At 41.9% G+C, this 16897-nt stretch overlaps 1 protein-coding gene across 2 annotated transcripts in view; it reads right to left on the bottom strand.

Moving 5' to 3' along the window:
• LOC136832754 (trafficking protein particle complex subunit 13) overlaps positions 1-16897 on the bottom strand; it is a 180299-nt gene that overhangs the window by 16139 nt on the left and 147263 nt on the right. For both annotated transcript variants that reach the window (XM_067094280.1, XM_067094281.1), the window contains exon 7: positions 15729-15961. In XM_067094280.1, the coding sequence (XP_066950381.1) occupies positions 15729-15961 (233 nt within the window). The remainder of the gene's footprint in view (positions 1-15728; positions 15962-16897) is intronic.

Raw genomic sequence — 16897 nt, 5'->3', positions numbered from 1 at the left:
TTGGTGTACAGTTATACCCCGAACTTGCGCGATTCGAGTTGCGTGAATTCACAGACACATGAACTTTTCACTGGAACCTAACTAATTATCATACACGAGTTTTTCACACATGCGAATATTTGTGAATACTGAAAAACCCTGCAAAAGTGTTTGTGTTTAATTTTTTATGTAATTTACAAGTTTTATGTTTTCAAGCTTTTATGTTTACATTAAATAACATTAAATAATAAAAGTAATAATTTCTCTCTCTCTCTCTTTTACTAAGATGAGAGAATTTTTATGGTACATGTATATGTTTATTTGTTTTGTATGATAAATAAATTTTTTACCTAATAATAAGTACTAATTTTCAAATATTAATAAGATTATAATAATAAAGGGATTTTGACAAAGGAAAAATCTATTTCTGAGGAAGGTCCCGTGTCACCCGGTGAAATTCCATTACAGCACGAATTTCTAGGTATAACCTTGCTAGATATACCAGAGAAAAAGAGCTTTCAGGAAAGCTGGGGTTACTACCCCAGTCGAGCGTCTTCTAGGAAGACGCTGGTATAAGGAGGGGTGAGTGAATACCACTACCACGAAACCTACTCGAAAGATCTCTCCTGTCAAAACCCCGGAACAGCGCGGTGAGCCGTTACAGCCCCCACACCAAACACCCGCCAGGACGGCGACACCAGCGCCACCTACCTCATTCCATGCTAGCACTAACCCCAGACTTGGCATGTGCAAGAGGGGGAGAGTACTAGGTGATTCAGGAGGGTCACCGGGTGACACGGGACCTTCCTCAGAAATAGATTTTTCCTTTGTCAAAATCCCTTTTCTGAGTCCAGTCCCGTGTCAGCCGGTGAAATCGTGATAGAGAATCATGCCAAGGCTGCAAGTACCAGGAAAAAGAAATGGGGGGTAATCTGAAGAAAAAGGCAAAAGTTTACCAAAATAATTTTAATTAAGCAATCTCTTTCGTGAGCAAGAATACTAAGACTAAGGCATATTAAATCTAAGGCACATCAAAAAACTTAATACTATGAGACGTGGGGAGGTCCCCGACACAACGGAGAAGAGGCCCCAAAAATCTTAAAATTACTTAAGCAAAGTGAAACATGAAAAGCGCACAAAATAACTGTAAATATAACCTTAATACTATACACATAAACTTATTCTAAACACGTAAGAGAAAAAATCAATGAGCATTAACATATACATATATCTGGGGTACGTGGAGCCAAATAAAAACTGTCCAGTACCCCATAAGAAAAACAATCATGGCATATCAGATTACACTTTTTCCAATAACAGGTACAAGAAACATCAATATGAGGAGCCAGGCAGTGAGGTATAATCAACCAGGAGAATAAGCAGAAAAGTAAATGAGGCAGGCGGGCGGGGGGGAAAAGGAAAGGACAAGGATATGATTAATTAAGGTGGGGAGATGACACTTCCCACAGCTATGGTAGAAAATTTCAGGGCTTCGATTTTTTTAAATAGTGGCGTTTAAACACTAGAGGTGATTTCCAACCCGTGTATTTAGAGAGTTCTGAGAAGTCCATATTATGAAAGTAATTAATGGAAGTAGCAACTGCTCGAATATCATGAACCTTGGGAACTGAATCTGGGTTGGCCTGTTTAATGAAATAAAGAATTTGTTGTCTTATAGCATTTAGTGAAAGAGTACCACCTTTCTCCCTGATAAAAAGAGGACCCGACTTACACTGTGGAGTTCTTAAAAGGTAAGATTTAAGTGTATAAACCGGACATAAAGACTGGTCTTGAGGAAGGGGCACCACCTTCCAAGGAGACCACCTGTCTTGTGGGTCTTCGTTCTTAGCTAAAAATCTAGGGTCAGGGGAAAGGAGGACCTCTCCAGACGGGAGGAAGTTCACATAATTATCACCTCTAGTGAGAGCCGACAGCTCTGAGATTCTAGCACCTGAAGCCAAGCTAATCAAAAATAAGGTCTTCCTTAACAGATCCTGATAAGAGCAATGAAAGTTATCCATCTCTGATGCTAACTTGAGGACGTCATTGAGAAACCACGTAACAGACTGTGGGCGTGATACTGGTCTCAGACGAGCGCATGCTCTGGGGATAGATGAAAAGTAAGAATCTGTAAGGTCGATTTTAAAGCCGTAAAGAAATACTTTCTTTAATGCTGATTTGATTGTGGTAATAGTGGCCGGAGCAAGGCCTTTCTCAAACAATGATCTAAAGAAGGAAACTCCTAAATTAGCTGTCATGATTTTGGCTTCAGATGCTTTTAGGAAGGAGGCTAATTTTTGACTGCTGAGTCATACTGTCTAATAGTAGAATCTCTTTTATCTGATTCTAAAAACAGAGTGTTGACGGGGTCAATGTTCGCTCCTTTTTGGGCTGCGAATTTTATAAAGTCCATAAAACTAGGGCATTCTGAATTCTTGAGGAAGCTGACACAGTCTTGGTTTGTACTGTCTGCGTCAGAATGGGCTTGGGAATCCGAAGACTCCGTAATCCCAGTTCCTGAAGAAGAGGGAACCAATTGCTCTTCGGCCAATAGGGGGCTACTAGGGCTAATTGACCTTTGAATGTCCTGAGTTTGTGTAAAACTTTCAGCAGTAAATTTATTGGAGGGAAAAGATAAATCTTCTCCCAATTGTTCCAATCTACTGTCATTGCGTCTATGGCATACGCCTGAGGGTCCAGGTTGGGGCCACATAACAGGGAGCTTGAAGTTGCTCTCCGTTGCGAACAGATCCACTTGGAGGCCCGGAACCCGGCGGCAAATCCATTTGAAAGATTCCACGTCCAGGGACCACTCCGTCTCCAACGGAGTAGTCCTGGACAGGGAATCCGCCACCACGTTCCGCACCCCCGCTAGGTGGGTGGCTGACAGGTGCCAGCTGTGCTTGTTCGCCAGGGAGAAGATAGCAACCATTACTTGGTTTACTCGGCCTGATTTGGAGCCGCCCCTGTTGATGCAATGAACTACCACTGCGCTGTCCAATACCAACCTGATATGAATCCGGTTGGGGGGGCGGATTTTCTTCAAAGTTAGAAAGACCGCCATAGCTTCCAGGGTATTTATATGGAACTGCTGAAACATTGTGGACCACGTTCCTTGTACTTTTTGTTTTGGTGAATATCCCCCCCAGCCGCTTAGGGAAGCGTCTGTGTGAACAACTAGTGCCGGAGGGGGAAATTGAAGCGGAACTGTATTGGACAGGCCCTTGACCGAGGCCCAAGGACGCAATCTTGTCTTTAAGATTTGAGGAATGGAGGAGACCTTGTCTCTGAGCTTGACATTGGCTCGACTCCGCCACACTCTGTTTATGTCTTTTAATTTCGCTTTTAATAGCAGGTTTGTCACTGAGGCAAACTGAAGAGATCCAAGACCCTTTCTTGGGACCGACGGGATGCTGATGGATTTTTGAGGAATCTCTTGGTGAGAGATGCTATCTCTTTCCTCTTGGAAGGCGGAAGGGACAGCGTGTGAGACGACAGATCCCACTGGAGACCCAACCACTGAAACCGGGACTCCGGAGTCAGACGGGACTTCTCTCTGTTCAGTTGAAAACCTAGCGACTCCAGGAAATTGATGACTATGGACGTAGCTTTCTGACACTCCGGAACTGTTGGTGCCCAAATTATCCAATCGTCTAAATATGCTGCTAGGGATATCCCTTGAGACCGGAGTTGTTGTACTACCGTGTCCGCCAGCTTTGTGAATATCCTGGGCGCAATGTTCAGACCGAAGGGCATGACCCTGAAGGAGTAGGCTTGATTCCCGAGTCTGAAACCGAGGAACTGAGAGAAGTTCCGCGCAACCGGGACGTGATAATAAGCGTCTGAAAGATCGATAGAGGTGGTGACGGCTCCACGCGAAGTAGAGTCCGTGATTTGAGCTACCGTAAGCATGCAAAAATTTGTCGCATTTTATGTAGAGATTTAGACGCGACAGATCCAGGATCACTCTTTGCTGATCGGAGTCTTTTTTGGGAACAGTGAATAACCTGCCTTGAAACTTTAGGTGCCTTACTTTCTTTATTGCCCGTTTGTTGAGCAATTCTGTCACGTAATCCTTTAGGATTGACGTGGGTGGCTGGTAAAACCTGGTTAGAGGAGGAGGAGGGTTTTGATCCAGCTCCATCCTAGTCCTTTGGACACAATGCTGTGTGCCCAAGGGCTGAAGGTCCATTGGTCCCTGAACCAAAACAGGCGACCGCCTACCTGTGTTCTCTCAGTGGGAGGGAGCGGGTTTATTCCCCTACCACGTCCAGGTCTTCCCCTTGGGGTGGTGTTGGGCTTCCCTCTCTATGGGGCTTTGCCTCTTCCTCCCCTTGCAACCCTATTAAGGCCGTGAAAGTAACCACGGCCTTCATATGTGGGGTTGTACGCCGGTGAGGCCACATAGGAGGGTGCAGCTGGTTGGACCAGCACATACTGTTGGGGTGAGCCTTGGAAGTAGAAGGCTGCTCTACTGCCGAGACCGGGACGGCTTGGACTACCGCCTGATGGTAGGGCCTCTTATGCCTCCTGAAGCGTTTACCTCCTCTCGATTGGGGCCGGCCGATTCTGGGGTCTTACGCTTATAGGCCGAAATGCCCCAGCGAGAACGAAGACTCTGGTTGGCCCGTGTAGCCTCGGCCATAACATTCGTGACCTCCTCTTCTTCAGGGAAGAGGTTAGGTCCCCAGATCGAGCTTTTCACAAGCTTGTTAGGCTCGTGGGCGGATAGTCGCATCGGCAAAGATGAACTTCCGACATTCCAGTCTGGCCATAATAAACTCAAATAAGTCAGACTGGAAGCCTGCCAGCAAGGATTTAGCCAATACCTGAAAGAAAAAGGTTCGTCCGAGCAGGAGACGGCAGTAGCTTCAGTAAGGCATACGGAGTTCAAGGATCGGGCTAACTTAACCCGAGCATCAAACTCCGCTTTCAAAGAGCTTCCGGCAGCTTGGGAGCTGCTCACTAAACTGCGTGGAAAGCGCAGAAGGGGTCCAGCTTCCCGACCGTGAAAGTGGACGGGGCTTCCAGCCAGAACTCATTACTTCCTGGGAATACCAGGAAGTAGGGTCTGTCTCCCTTAGCTGTGGTAACGGATTACCATCAAAGCACGCTCGGGCCGTAGCCAGAGCGACTTTGTCCAAGCAAGGGGTGGGAAGGTTGTCTCCCAGGGCAAACATAGTGAAGTTGCCCTTGAAAGGAGTCAACTTCGTATTGTCTGCCTGCCACTCCGTCAGAGTGCGCAGAAGAGCCGACTGAGCTTGGTCCCTAGGGACGATGACAGTCTCCTAGGAACCTTGTCTGACCGAATCCAAGCTTCCTCCGTAAGCCTCACGAAGCCTGGGTAAGGGGGCAGGAGATCGGGGGGGAAGAACTCCAATTCCTCCAACCGTCTCGTGCCAAGACCATCAAGTGTCAGTTTGCCATCATGTTGGATGGCCCGGAGTGCAAAACGCCAAGGGTTACCGACATCGAGCGGCGGGAGGTCCGCAGTGTCGGGGATAACATACTGTGGTTCGGCTGGGGTGGGTGAGCCATTCCCGCCAGTATGTTATCATGACTGGCCAACTTTTCGGAGATTTTGTTAAATCTCGAATCCAAGTCCTCCGTAAAACGCTTGTAAAGCTGATTAGCAAAGGCCTCTGCGTCGAAAGCAGGTTGGCGAGGAGGGCTTGATTTTGCAGCCCTCTTACTCGCGCCTTTGCTGGAGGAACCAGACTTGCTCCCGGAGGCTACAGGCCCTGAAGCCTTAGCCTTCGACGGGGGGAAGGGCGATGCCTTCTTGGAGGTCGAGGACTTGTAGCCCTTCGCCTTCCATGAAGTCTTCAACTTCAACTTGGGGATAGCAGACGGAGCTCTATCACCCAAGGAGGAAGACTTCACAAAACCTGCAAATGAAGAAATTGATGAAGCAGGGGAGTCAAATAAAGGGGGCCCGCCCAACAACCTCACTTACCTCACCACTTACCACCTGGTCCTGCTCTACGTTCATGGGTTCCAGATTGAGATCCATGGCGGCTCGTCCTCGAGACCTCAGCGTAGAGGATATCCACTTGGGGTGGCTGGGTCTCATCCCGGATCTGCTGGATGATAGGGGTGGCAAGGTCTTCAGGCACTGCGGCCACCCACCCGTGCGCGAGGGTAGAGCAAGTCCCTCAACCTGGCGTCGAGGACGTAGGGCTTCCCCGACGGAACGTTCCTACCAAACCCAGCCACCCAGGCTCGGAGGGATTCCAAGGCAGACTTCTTGGAAGCTTCATCCGCCTGTAAGAAAGCCAACAATTAGCTAAGAACGAAAACCATTCCGGGACTCATAAACAATATACCACATATAATATGAGGAGCATAAGGCAGGAGTAATGTAAAGACTGTTACTTACCGACTCATCCTGGACAGTTGTGCAGAGAGCGAAGCAAACCTCACAACCATCAGGGTGCCAGACAACCAGGTCATCCAGTCGGACCGCACAACCAGCGTGGGTCCGGCAAACTACGTGACCGTAAGGTTGTTGGAGGGAGGCGGTGCACCCCGGCTCCTCACAGCGAACAGTCTGTAAGTAGAACAGTACATGAACCTCCCACTCTAAGCAAGCTAAAGCTGACGAGGCCGGGAAACTCCACTGCAACCGGAATACTCCGGCGGAGAAGAACTCCCTAATCATAAACTGGGCCAATAAGCTCTAAATTACATAGAGTGGAAGGTAAAGGTTTTCAGACCCGGAGTACTCCGGGAATGAAGGAAAGAGAGACCAGGAACCAACCCTAAGGGCTGCCAGTAAAATAACGGCGGAGCCCCGGTATAGGACCGACTCACTTATATAACATATATAATGAATTAAGGAAAATATTCCTGTAGATAAACAGACTTATCTAAAACAAAAACAAAAACAAAAACAGTAATAAGTGATGATAAGAACTCAAGAGGACGGAAGGATCCGCTCCTCTCCAAATGAACAACCTTCCGCCCTTACTTCCCCGCCGGAGAAACAAGACAGGTAAAATGCTCGTATGTTCATAACATAGGCTGAAGCAATATGTTACCGTATCAGCGTAACCCGACGGGGAGACTAATGGATAGGGATTCGAACACGTTCGAGTAAACAAACCGCCAACCCCAATACAGCGATGCTAGGGACGATATGGGAGGGAGCGAATCTCTCAACCAATAGGAGAAGTCCCTGAACTCGGAGAAAACGCCATCTAGCGTCACCCGCACGAGTAGAGCAAGGCTGGGGAGAGGGGGGGGGGGAAGGAGGAGGAGGAGTAGGCTACCAGGAAGGAACAGGAGACGGGGAGAAGCTCACCCGCTCAACTGCACCATACCTCCCAGACGATGAATCTTGGAAGGGTGGAATGCTGGAAGCAACACAACCCGAAGCCCGACTCTACCTAGGCGAAGCCTAATATGGACCTAACCTTAACATAGGCTAGGAAAAAAGGGAGGGCAGAAGGGAGGAGGAAGCAACAGGGAGAGAAATTTTTGTGAGAACCAACCAGGATCGAGAATGGCGGGCAAGGGGGCGACTAGCCTAGAGGAAACACAACCCAAGAACTCGATTCCCCAAAATGGAGGAAGAGGACTAAGGGGCTCACTCTGCCCACCGAAAAACGATCCCGGAGGAAACCGCAACAAAACTCCCTCAACCTGAACTCCTCACCCAGGGCAAGGGGATGGATGCAAACAGCCTACTCCACAAAATAACCATCACTATAAAAACTAAAATGTGCTCAACAGAGAGCGTAGCCTACCCGGGAAGCGGTTAGATCTGAGGCTGCCGCCAGCACCGAGGTAAAAACAAACAACAAAATAATAATAAAAATAAAACTACAAGAGAGAGCACCATCTTCAAGCAAAATAATTAGCCTAGTAAGACCAAAAATAACAGGAACCCAACCTGGAGGGGGGGAACCTAGACGGGGCATCACTCTCACCAAGGCCCGTAGGCCAATGAAATAATTCATAAGGGGGGGGGAGCCACCGCAAGGAACCACCAGGAAGGGGACCAAAGGGGCAAATTTTATCTATAACGACGAGGAGACAACTCCAACTGAAAAGAACAGAAGGAGTCGCCTCGCGGTCGACATGGCTGGCAGGGGACGCCGTGGCGACATAATAAGATCTCAATATTTATGAAAATACGAGACCTTAACAGCCAAAATTCAGAACAAAACCCCACAAGAAGATGGTACTTAACTTGGAAATGGTAAAGCTGCTCGACGCCATCTCAGAAAGCAGAAAAATCCAAAATAATGGAGACGAGCACACAAAAGAAACAGAGATTTCACGTGCTAGAAAATGGAATGAGGTAGGTGGCGCTGGTGTCGCCGTCCTGGCGGGTGTTTGGTGTGGGGGCTGTAACGGCTCACCGCTGTTCGGGGTTTTGACAGGGAGAGATCTTTCGAGTAGGTTTCCGTGGTATTCACTCACCCTCCTTATACCGACGTCTTCCTAGAAGACGCTCGACTGGGGGTAGTAACCCCAGCTTTCCTGAAAGCTCTTTTTCTCTGGTATATCTAGCAAGGTTATACCTAGAAATTCGTGCTGTAATGGAATTTCACCGGCTGACACGGGACTGGACTCAGAAATAATAATAATAATAATAATAATAATAATAATAATAATAATAACAATTACAATAACAGTGTAACTGTAATTACAAAATTCATATGTGATACGTATTTTAAACAAACAAATATCTTTCCCTCATCTTTTATGAAGAAGCTCGAAGACAAAGCTGTCAGACATGTCAATTTAACATGACAAGAAGGGGGAGTGCTGCTGACTAGCAGGTCAAAGGTTTCTTAAGTAATTCTCTCTCTCTCTCTCTCTGTGTCCGTAATAATTCATAAAAAATTTCACTCTCTTAAGTAAGGACAACTGATATCTCTCTCTATCTCTCTCGTAGTTAGCGCAACCTACCAATTACTGTTTCTCTGTATGTCTTTACCTGCGCACTAGATAATTTTATATTGATCTAATTTTACCTATAACGTCTACAAACTGTCAATGTGCCGTACTAAAACACAGAGACATAGAGCATTTCGGAACAAAGAAAAAGAGACAGAATAAAGAAGTTTTTAAAAACGAGGTTGAGAAGAATTCTAAAAATAGATCAGTGGAATGGGGAGAGAGAAAAATAGTATACTAATCTTCACACTCTTCTATATTTTTACGTCAACCATTTACAGTATTTCTTTTTTTAAGGGTAATGTATTAAGCTAACTTTTAAATGAAATTAGAGTACAGTACTGTAACTTTAATTTCATTTAAAAGTTAGTTTAATGCTTTGGAAGCATGATTATGGTAATATTTAGTGTTTAAATTCTAGAAATAAGCATTTATTAACATTTTTAGAGACCGTGCCAAAATTACGTGGAAATTCACCTTGCGCGAGGGGGTCTGGAACCTAACCTTGCGTAAGTTCGGGGTACAACTGTACACTCATTGATCCATAAGCTAACCTGACGTGCAGGAATGTGATTCATAAGCTAACCTTTAGTGCAGGAATGTGCAGATAACCTCAAGCTTTCCTGCCAAAAATTGTTTGTATAAAAATGTGAATGCTAAATGTAAAACATTTTTAGCAAGAACACTGACATGCCTAGGCCTAAGAAAAAAATCTTGGTTGTGTCACACACAGGACATGCCCACCCATTGGAGCTGGTAGATGCATTTTAGCTACAGTAATACTGTCATATTTATTTATTTTTTTTGCATTGAAGAGTAAAAATAATCAAACAGGACTACTTAAAATTTTATTGTCGCAATTCAAGCAATATCATAGTGTTATGAAAACTTTTTCAAATTTTCTGTAATTATTTTGACATTTAATCCTAGGTTGATAACAATTTTTGTCAAATGCACTGGCATTGGATGAACAAAAGCTTTAAATATGTTTCGTCACTGTTTTCCAACATTTGTCCATACAGTATACAATATTTTCTTACTGTTCTGATATACTGTATATTATAGATTTCATTCTTATGAAACATACTAGGGCCTTATTTTATAAAAGAAATGTTTTTAAATTTAAAGAAAATATTATGTACCTTGTTAAGTTGGCAGCTATTAAATTTTGAACAATATACTAGGATGGGTGTACTAACCATTGCTTTACTCATGCTTATTCCTATATGCATCAGTATTTATGGGACAGGTTGATTAATACTTTACCAACATGAGGGATAAAACCCAAAATCTCTTACCAACATTCTCCAATTTAAGGCTTGAGTTAAAAGGATACCACCATCTTTTACATGGCAATAATTGTACTGTATTTATTTTATATTTTCTCAACAGAGCTAGTTTTTCCAAATTTACTCATATTTGTGTAATTACAGTCTAATCTTTGTATCCATCTATTAATTTTAACTGGGGCATTTACCAATATGTTGTCTGTCTCATGTTGAAAGTAGGATACCTATGTTTATATAAAATTTTAAGCTAGATTCCTCCTCAAATGTAACACTCAAGTTCATGTACTAACCCAAGTTATTTTATATTTTCTCAACAGAGCTAGTTTTTCTAAATTTAATCATATTTCTGTAATTACAGTCTAATCTTTGTATCCATATATTAATTTTAAGTGGGGCATTTACCAATATGTTGTCTGTCTCATGTTGAAAGTAGGCTACCTATGTTTATATAGAATTTTAAGCTAGAGTCCTCCTCAAATATAACGCTCAAGTTCACGTACTAACCCATGTTACACTGACCGTCTTCTCATTTCTGATGCCACAATGTCCACCAAAGAAATGATAATTTTCATAATAAAACAGGTTTTGACGTAGGAAAAACGTATTTTTGGTAGCTGCTGTTGAGTCCTCAAGGAGTTACCCATCCGTGGTGTGCCAGCACTCCATGGTGACCAGACTAATATAAAAATAATATCTTTTAACCTGGTCTTGTAGCTGGGTATTGCGTCATAATGATAATCACTATGACACGTGATAGAGTATAATGGACTCAAAGATAAGGGGGCATTTTCTCCTATCTTTAGTGAAGCTGTACCCAGTTTTTCGAACATCAAAACCTGCTAGAATTAGATGTGACTATTACGCATGCGCGTCCGCCATCTTGTTTACAACCGGATCGATAAAAGACCAGGAGCCATTACTCTCTGTTGGTCAATGCAGGATGATCCCTTGCCCAATCCCATGCCTTTTTGTCAGGGAAGTCGGAGGGTTTTGAGGGCTCAACAGTGACTGCCAAAAATACGTTTTTCCCATGTCAAAACCTGTTTTTTGATAGTGTAGTCACTGTTTCATCCTCATGGAGCTTTACAAAGAAATTGACAGGTGATGAAAGGCTTAAGCTCTCAAAATTTTAATCCCAACAACCCAAAGAAAAGATAAAAAAAATTTCTGGTCCAAGGTCTAGCCACAATTTCAAGTGCCATTCTTTAATCTAAAAAACCTTTTGGGGTTTTTGTAATAAAAAACAAGAAACTAAACAAGAACTTATGTTATTAGGGTGAAGTTCTGCAATGACTTACCTAAGTATGCTGGGTATGGTTGCAGTCTTGTCGCACCTTACCCAGCAGTAGTCATCATACCCACCCGTTAGGAAGACCCCTGATTTTCTGCTGTAGCACCTATGGGATCAGGACTAACCATACCATCTATTGATACAGTGTAGTCGAATTTGCTCAAGCTCATGGCAGTAAAGTTTTAAGAATACTGTCTCTGATGACCACCCTGTACATTCGGAGACTTCTTTGAAAGAGACATTTCTGAATAAGGCCAACAAAGTACTTACTTTCCTAATATCATGTGACCTAGGAAGGGAGTGTGGGTTTGCCAAATAACTCTACGAGTTCACACACATCACTATCACTCCCCAAAACGGAAGACACGTGATCCGGCGAACATGAGCACCAAACTACCAAACAACTCATCTGGAGAATGCACTGAACCCAAACCAGAGAAGTGGCGAAGAGCACAGACCTTGGTCCCAAGACATGCCGTGGTTTCCTGTCTGTGGAGAAGACCAATGGACCAGTGCAGTCTAGAGAGTGGGCTTCAGACAGATGCCAAGGCTCCATCACCTCTCTTGCGGGGGACCGAAAAAGATGATCACTATGCGGGGGGAGGGGCGATCTTCGCCGTAATATATATGGTCAAATTTCTAACCATAATAAAAGAATAGTTCTCAATTACCTATTATTTTCCTCCTGAACCACATAAGGAGCAAAAGATGGCAGAGCAGGCATGAGATAGGAATAAACCTAGGCTACTAGGTAGGCTAATGGAGGAGGAGGAGAAGCAACACTGAAAGACAAAAGGAAAAGACCAAGTAGGCTCATGGTGTGTCCTAACAAACTGTCTACGTAATCTATCAGCCTCTAGCATCTTCTAAGACTTCACAAAATTTTCATCCTCTCATCAGATCACTCATTATCTTTACATCAAGAAAACCACACTCATGCCTCAACAGCTAGGCAAACATGTGTGGTCATCATGCACAACCAAAACATTCGGTTTCCACAAACTCTTTCCTATACGGACTAATGCAGTAGCTCACCGAGATAACAGATTAAAGCATTCGAGCCTACCCCGCTATAAAAGAAACTCCGATACATCGTTGTATACATACATGAATGCATGTTTTTGCTATAAAGCACAGGTATATTTATAACATGTACCCCTTAAACTACTGTAAAATGCTTATTATTGTTTATTTTAACAGTTCACTGCCTAATTTCAACCAAAAATACAGTATATCTTAAATTATCATACTAAAACAATTTAATATTTCAAACAACAATGCACCCACACCATCATCCCAAAACACCATAAGTCATCTTACATTAACCTCCTACAAATGTTACTCTTAAGTATATACACCCCTAAAATGCTTATAACAATGATTTACTTTTAAAATATTAGTATTAATGTAAACACAGCAAAATATCTATAAAAAATATTTAATACAAGAGGTGTGACAACTAATCAAGTTAGTAGTTTTTTCTCATAGTACTGAAGTTGTTCTGTTTTCCTTTTTGCTATAAAGTATATTTATATAAACAAATAGTAACTGTAAAGTAAGATAAAAGCTTTATTATTAACCTGTTAAGCGTCACAGACGGCATATTTCGGTCGCCCACATCCCATTTCACAGCGCCTTCAATGGAGTAACGCATACCTCGTTCAAGGCTGGTGCGCTGCTGAATTGGGTCCAGACCCTGACAACCGAAATACTCTTCCCTTTTATACAAATTATAGGAACATCAGTTGGTAACACTATGAGCTAAATCAGTGGTAAATGGCAACTATTTTTGTAAGGGAAAGACAGTATGACAAGAGGACAACGACCTCCACCTCCCACTACACTTCTGGTGTTCATTGATAAACAACTGATTTCTTTTTGTTTGATCCCATTTATCTCCTCACAATGAGTGATCTAAAGCGAAATAAAAATCTTTTGCCTTAAGAGATATTATCACTACTTGTTACAGAGAATGATGATGATTACGATAAAAAGAAATTATGATGTTTCCATAATCAGCACAAAATTTACCTCTCTCTCCCTCTGCTGCGGATTCCATGAACTTTTTGTTCAGGATAACGGAAACCCCGTGGAGTTCCCTTTACTTTTTGTTCACCCAAAGGTGCAAAATTTAGTGTTCAAGATAAGGGAAACACTGTAGATTTTTGTTTTAAGTTTTTTGATGACAAAATCATGGAGCACATTGTAGCAGTAACTAACAGATTTTCCATCCAGTTTCTAGATGACTATATAGAAAGTTTGCCTAAAATATCAAGTGCACTAAAATGATGTCATAAATGAAAATGGAATGAAAGTATTCATTAATCTACTGGCTCTATGTCTCAGGGAATCTTTTCTTATTCTACATTATTTATCCTATGTTTATAGAAAAATCAATATCAATGTATAAAAGAACATAAAAAAGCATAAAAATTAGCATAGACCAAATTACTGCTCTAAGAGCTAGAAAATGTGATGATATGAGAGTGGCAACCTCTATCCTAAAGGACGCTTAACAGGTTAATATAAACTGCAGGACAGTATACAGTACAGTACTGTAAAGTGAAATTACAGTGTACAGTACTGTAAACATAAACATGTATTCATGTGTGGGTGATGTGCTTTCTCCCTCACTCAAACTCCCAGCATCCCTTTTGGCACCTGATTTGAAAAAACCGTTTGGTGCTCGATCCGGAGGTGAAAATCCTCAAATTGATATTTCCATTTCACACTGACACTGTATACTGTATCTGGAAGAACGATATACCACAGTCCGTTATCTCGGTGCGCTACTATGCTTTCATCTCTGCTTGTTGTAGATAACATAATGCAAGAACAGAAAACAAGCACAATACTGTACTGTACGGGAGAAAATCAGCCAGAAATCATCAAAGTTATTACTAATGCCAATTCACACTCTGTGTATAAGGACATGGCATGAAGAATTCTGACAAGAACGTAAACATTCCAGTGCCACCTATTGGGAAACAGGTGATTACAGAGACAGTCCTAGCAGGTTAGCCAAGCATTATTTTATTTTATTTTGTATAACGACTGCACTTAACTTTACCAGTAGGTAAGATTCATTCCAAATAATACATTTTTCAAAATGATAATGTGGAGACTGCAGAATTTTCTGAGTATTGAACAGTTTTCATTACCAGAGGTGCTCAAGGACCTACATGTACAGTATACTCAAAAAGTGTAAAAAGATGACTGCTACTGAACATAAGGCTAAAATAAAGTACTGGGTGTATGTTGAAAGAAAAATGCTTATATACAAGTAGAGCAGAGCTGTTTTTAAGTGTTACCAGTTGACCTTAAAACCCACAAATTACATGTCCAAAACCACCATGATTACAACCTGACACAAGGACAGTTTTCACACATCCACTGTTGCCAAATTTAACAAGCTGCAGGTCAAACCTCCACATGTGGCTAGATTACAAGTACAGTATAAAGAAAGCATGCTGTTGCATTTAAATGCACATACACACAGTACAGTATACATAATTACAATATATGGCCTTGAACTGTTGATACAAACTAGAAAAAATTATAATTTGTGTAAAAAACTATATTTAACTTAATAACAGTTAAAATCTATGTTAAAAAGTAGTATGAATTTCAAGTGAGTGGTTTGTTAGAATTACCTAATAATAATAATGATGGCAAACCTCCTCTTTGGGTTCTGAACCACTGTCCTGTGATTTACCAGGCCAAGTCTATATCTACTTTGCCACAGAGGAACATAGAAGGAATGGAACCAGATTTGTTACTGCAAATAATTTGGAAGCAATGGGATTACTTAACCCATATCTGTAGACTTACTCACCCTTGACCCTACCAGAAGTGAGTAGGCATATTCAATTCTCCTCCCCAAAGCTAATAAGGAGAAATACTTATTATGAGCACGTAATATTGCTTGAAAATAGATGATAAAGCCAAACCTCGTCTTTGGAATTTGAACTGCTGACTTGTGATTTGTCAAGCCAACACCATGTTCACTCAACACAAAATAGCACAGGAGTGGAACTAGATATGCTGCTGCATATACTGTACTTTGGAATCATAACCTATAAACTTATTCACACTCTGATTTACTTTTACATTTTTGGTGAAAACAAAGGTCACCAATAAGGTGCAGCTCCAGTTACTCATGTTTTTAGGTTTTCTTTCAACTCACAATTTTGATTTTACACATATACAGCATAAAAATATTTTGAATAAGAAAAGCTATCAAATATGACCTTTGAACATACCATTCTCTGCAACTGACTCGTCTGAAGTCGACCTCGATCACCCATGTTAGTTCGCCACACAATGTCGAGTTTGCCTATGGCAGTAGCTTGGCGTAAGGCACTTGGATTATTCTTGGCTTCAGGCTTTGGCTTTAAGCAGTACAAATACTGTCTTGTGTCATGTGGATTTACAACATTCATTTGTCCAAACACCAATGATTTTGAATTTTGTGGCAAATGATTCATTGGTGTTACTGAAAACAAATTCTGTGCTTAATTTTTATTTACCACAACAATAAAAATTGCATTAGATATTTAATTCTTAAATAACTTCCCAAAGAAGTACATGAGCCTCACAGTTATAATCAAAACTTTTTTTTTCTAAACTAACAAAACACAATGGATAAAGTCTCAATGGGGTCATATGCAAAAGATAAAAATATATTTAAAAAATTTTTTTTCTATACAAACCCGCACCTTTACATGGTCTATTCAATATTATGCATCAGCAATATCTGTTGAAAAAACATTAATCACAAGCAAATGTATGGACATACTATTATTTATCCATTCCAATGAAGTACTTCAGATGTAAATTCAACATGCTGAAGCAGTTCTTTCAATAGTTAATAAAGTTACACATGAACACACACAACTAACAAATTTTTATTATCTGTATGACATTAGTATAATTTATTCTATGAATAGTAGTGGATCACCAGCATCATGTTCCGTGGAAGGAGAGGTCGTTCTCAGAGCCTGTGATGTCAGGGGTAGCATAGGTAGATTATTATTATTTTTATTATTATTAAGATAGTTTAACCAGACCACTGAGCTGACTATCAGCTCTCATGGGGCTGGCCTGAAGGATTAGGATGAAATACCAGGTCTAGGCCATAAGTCTAGAACTGGGACCAAACAGGTCATTTGCGTGATGATGAATGAATGAAAATTAGGTTTAAAAGAAAAAACTGTATAATGAACAATGTACTGGCCTGTCAGTGGCATGGAGTTTAGGAAGTATATATGTATATTATGTCTTGTGAAGAACTATGTACTGGCCTGTCAGTGGCATGGAATGCAGGAAGAATATGCTTTTACACCGAAACACATGTATACAGTAAGTAAGTATACCTTAGTTTTACCAGACCACTGAGCTGATTAACAGCTCTCCTAGGGCTGGCCCGAAG

The sequence above is a fragment of the Macrobrachium rosenbergii genome, chromosome 50 (assembly GCF_040412425.1).
Source record: "Macrobrachium rosenbergii isolate ZJJX-2024 chromosome 50, ASM4041242v1, whole genome shotgun sequence".
Lineage (NCBI taxonomy): Eukaryota > Metazoa > Arthropoda > Malacostraca > Decapoda > Palaemonidae > Macrobrachium > Macrobrachium rosenbergii.
The sequence above is the reverse complement of the archived record's forward strand: the minus strand, read 5'-3'. Positions and strand labels throughout refer to the sequence as shown.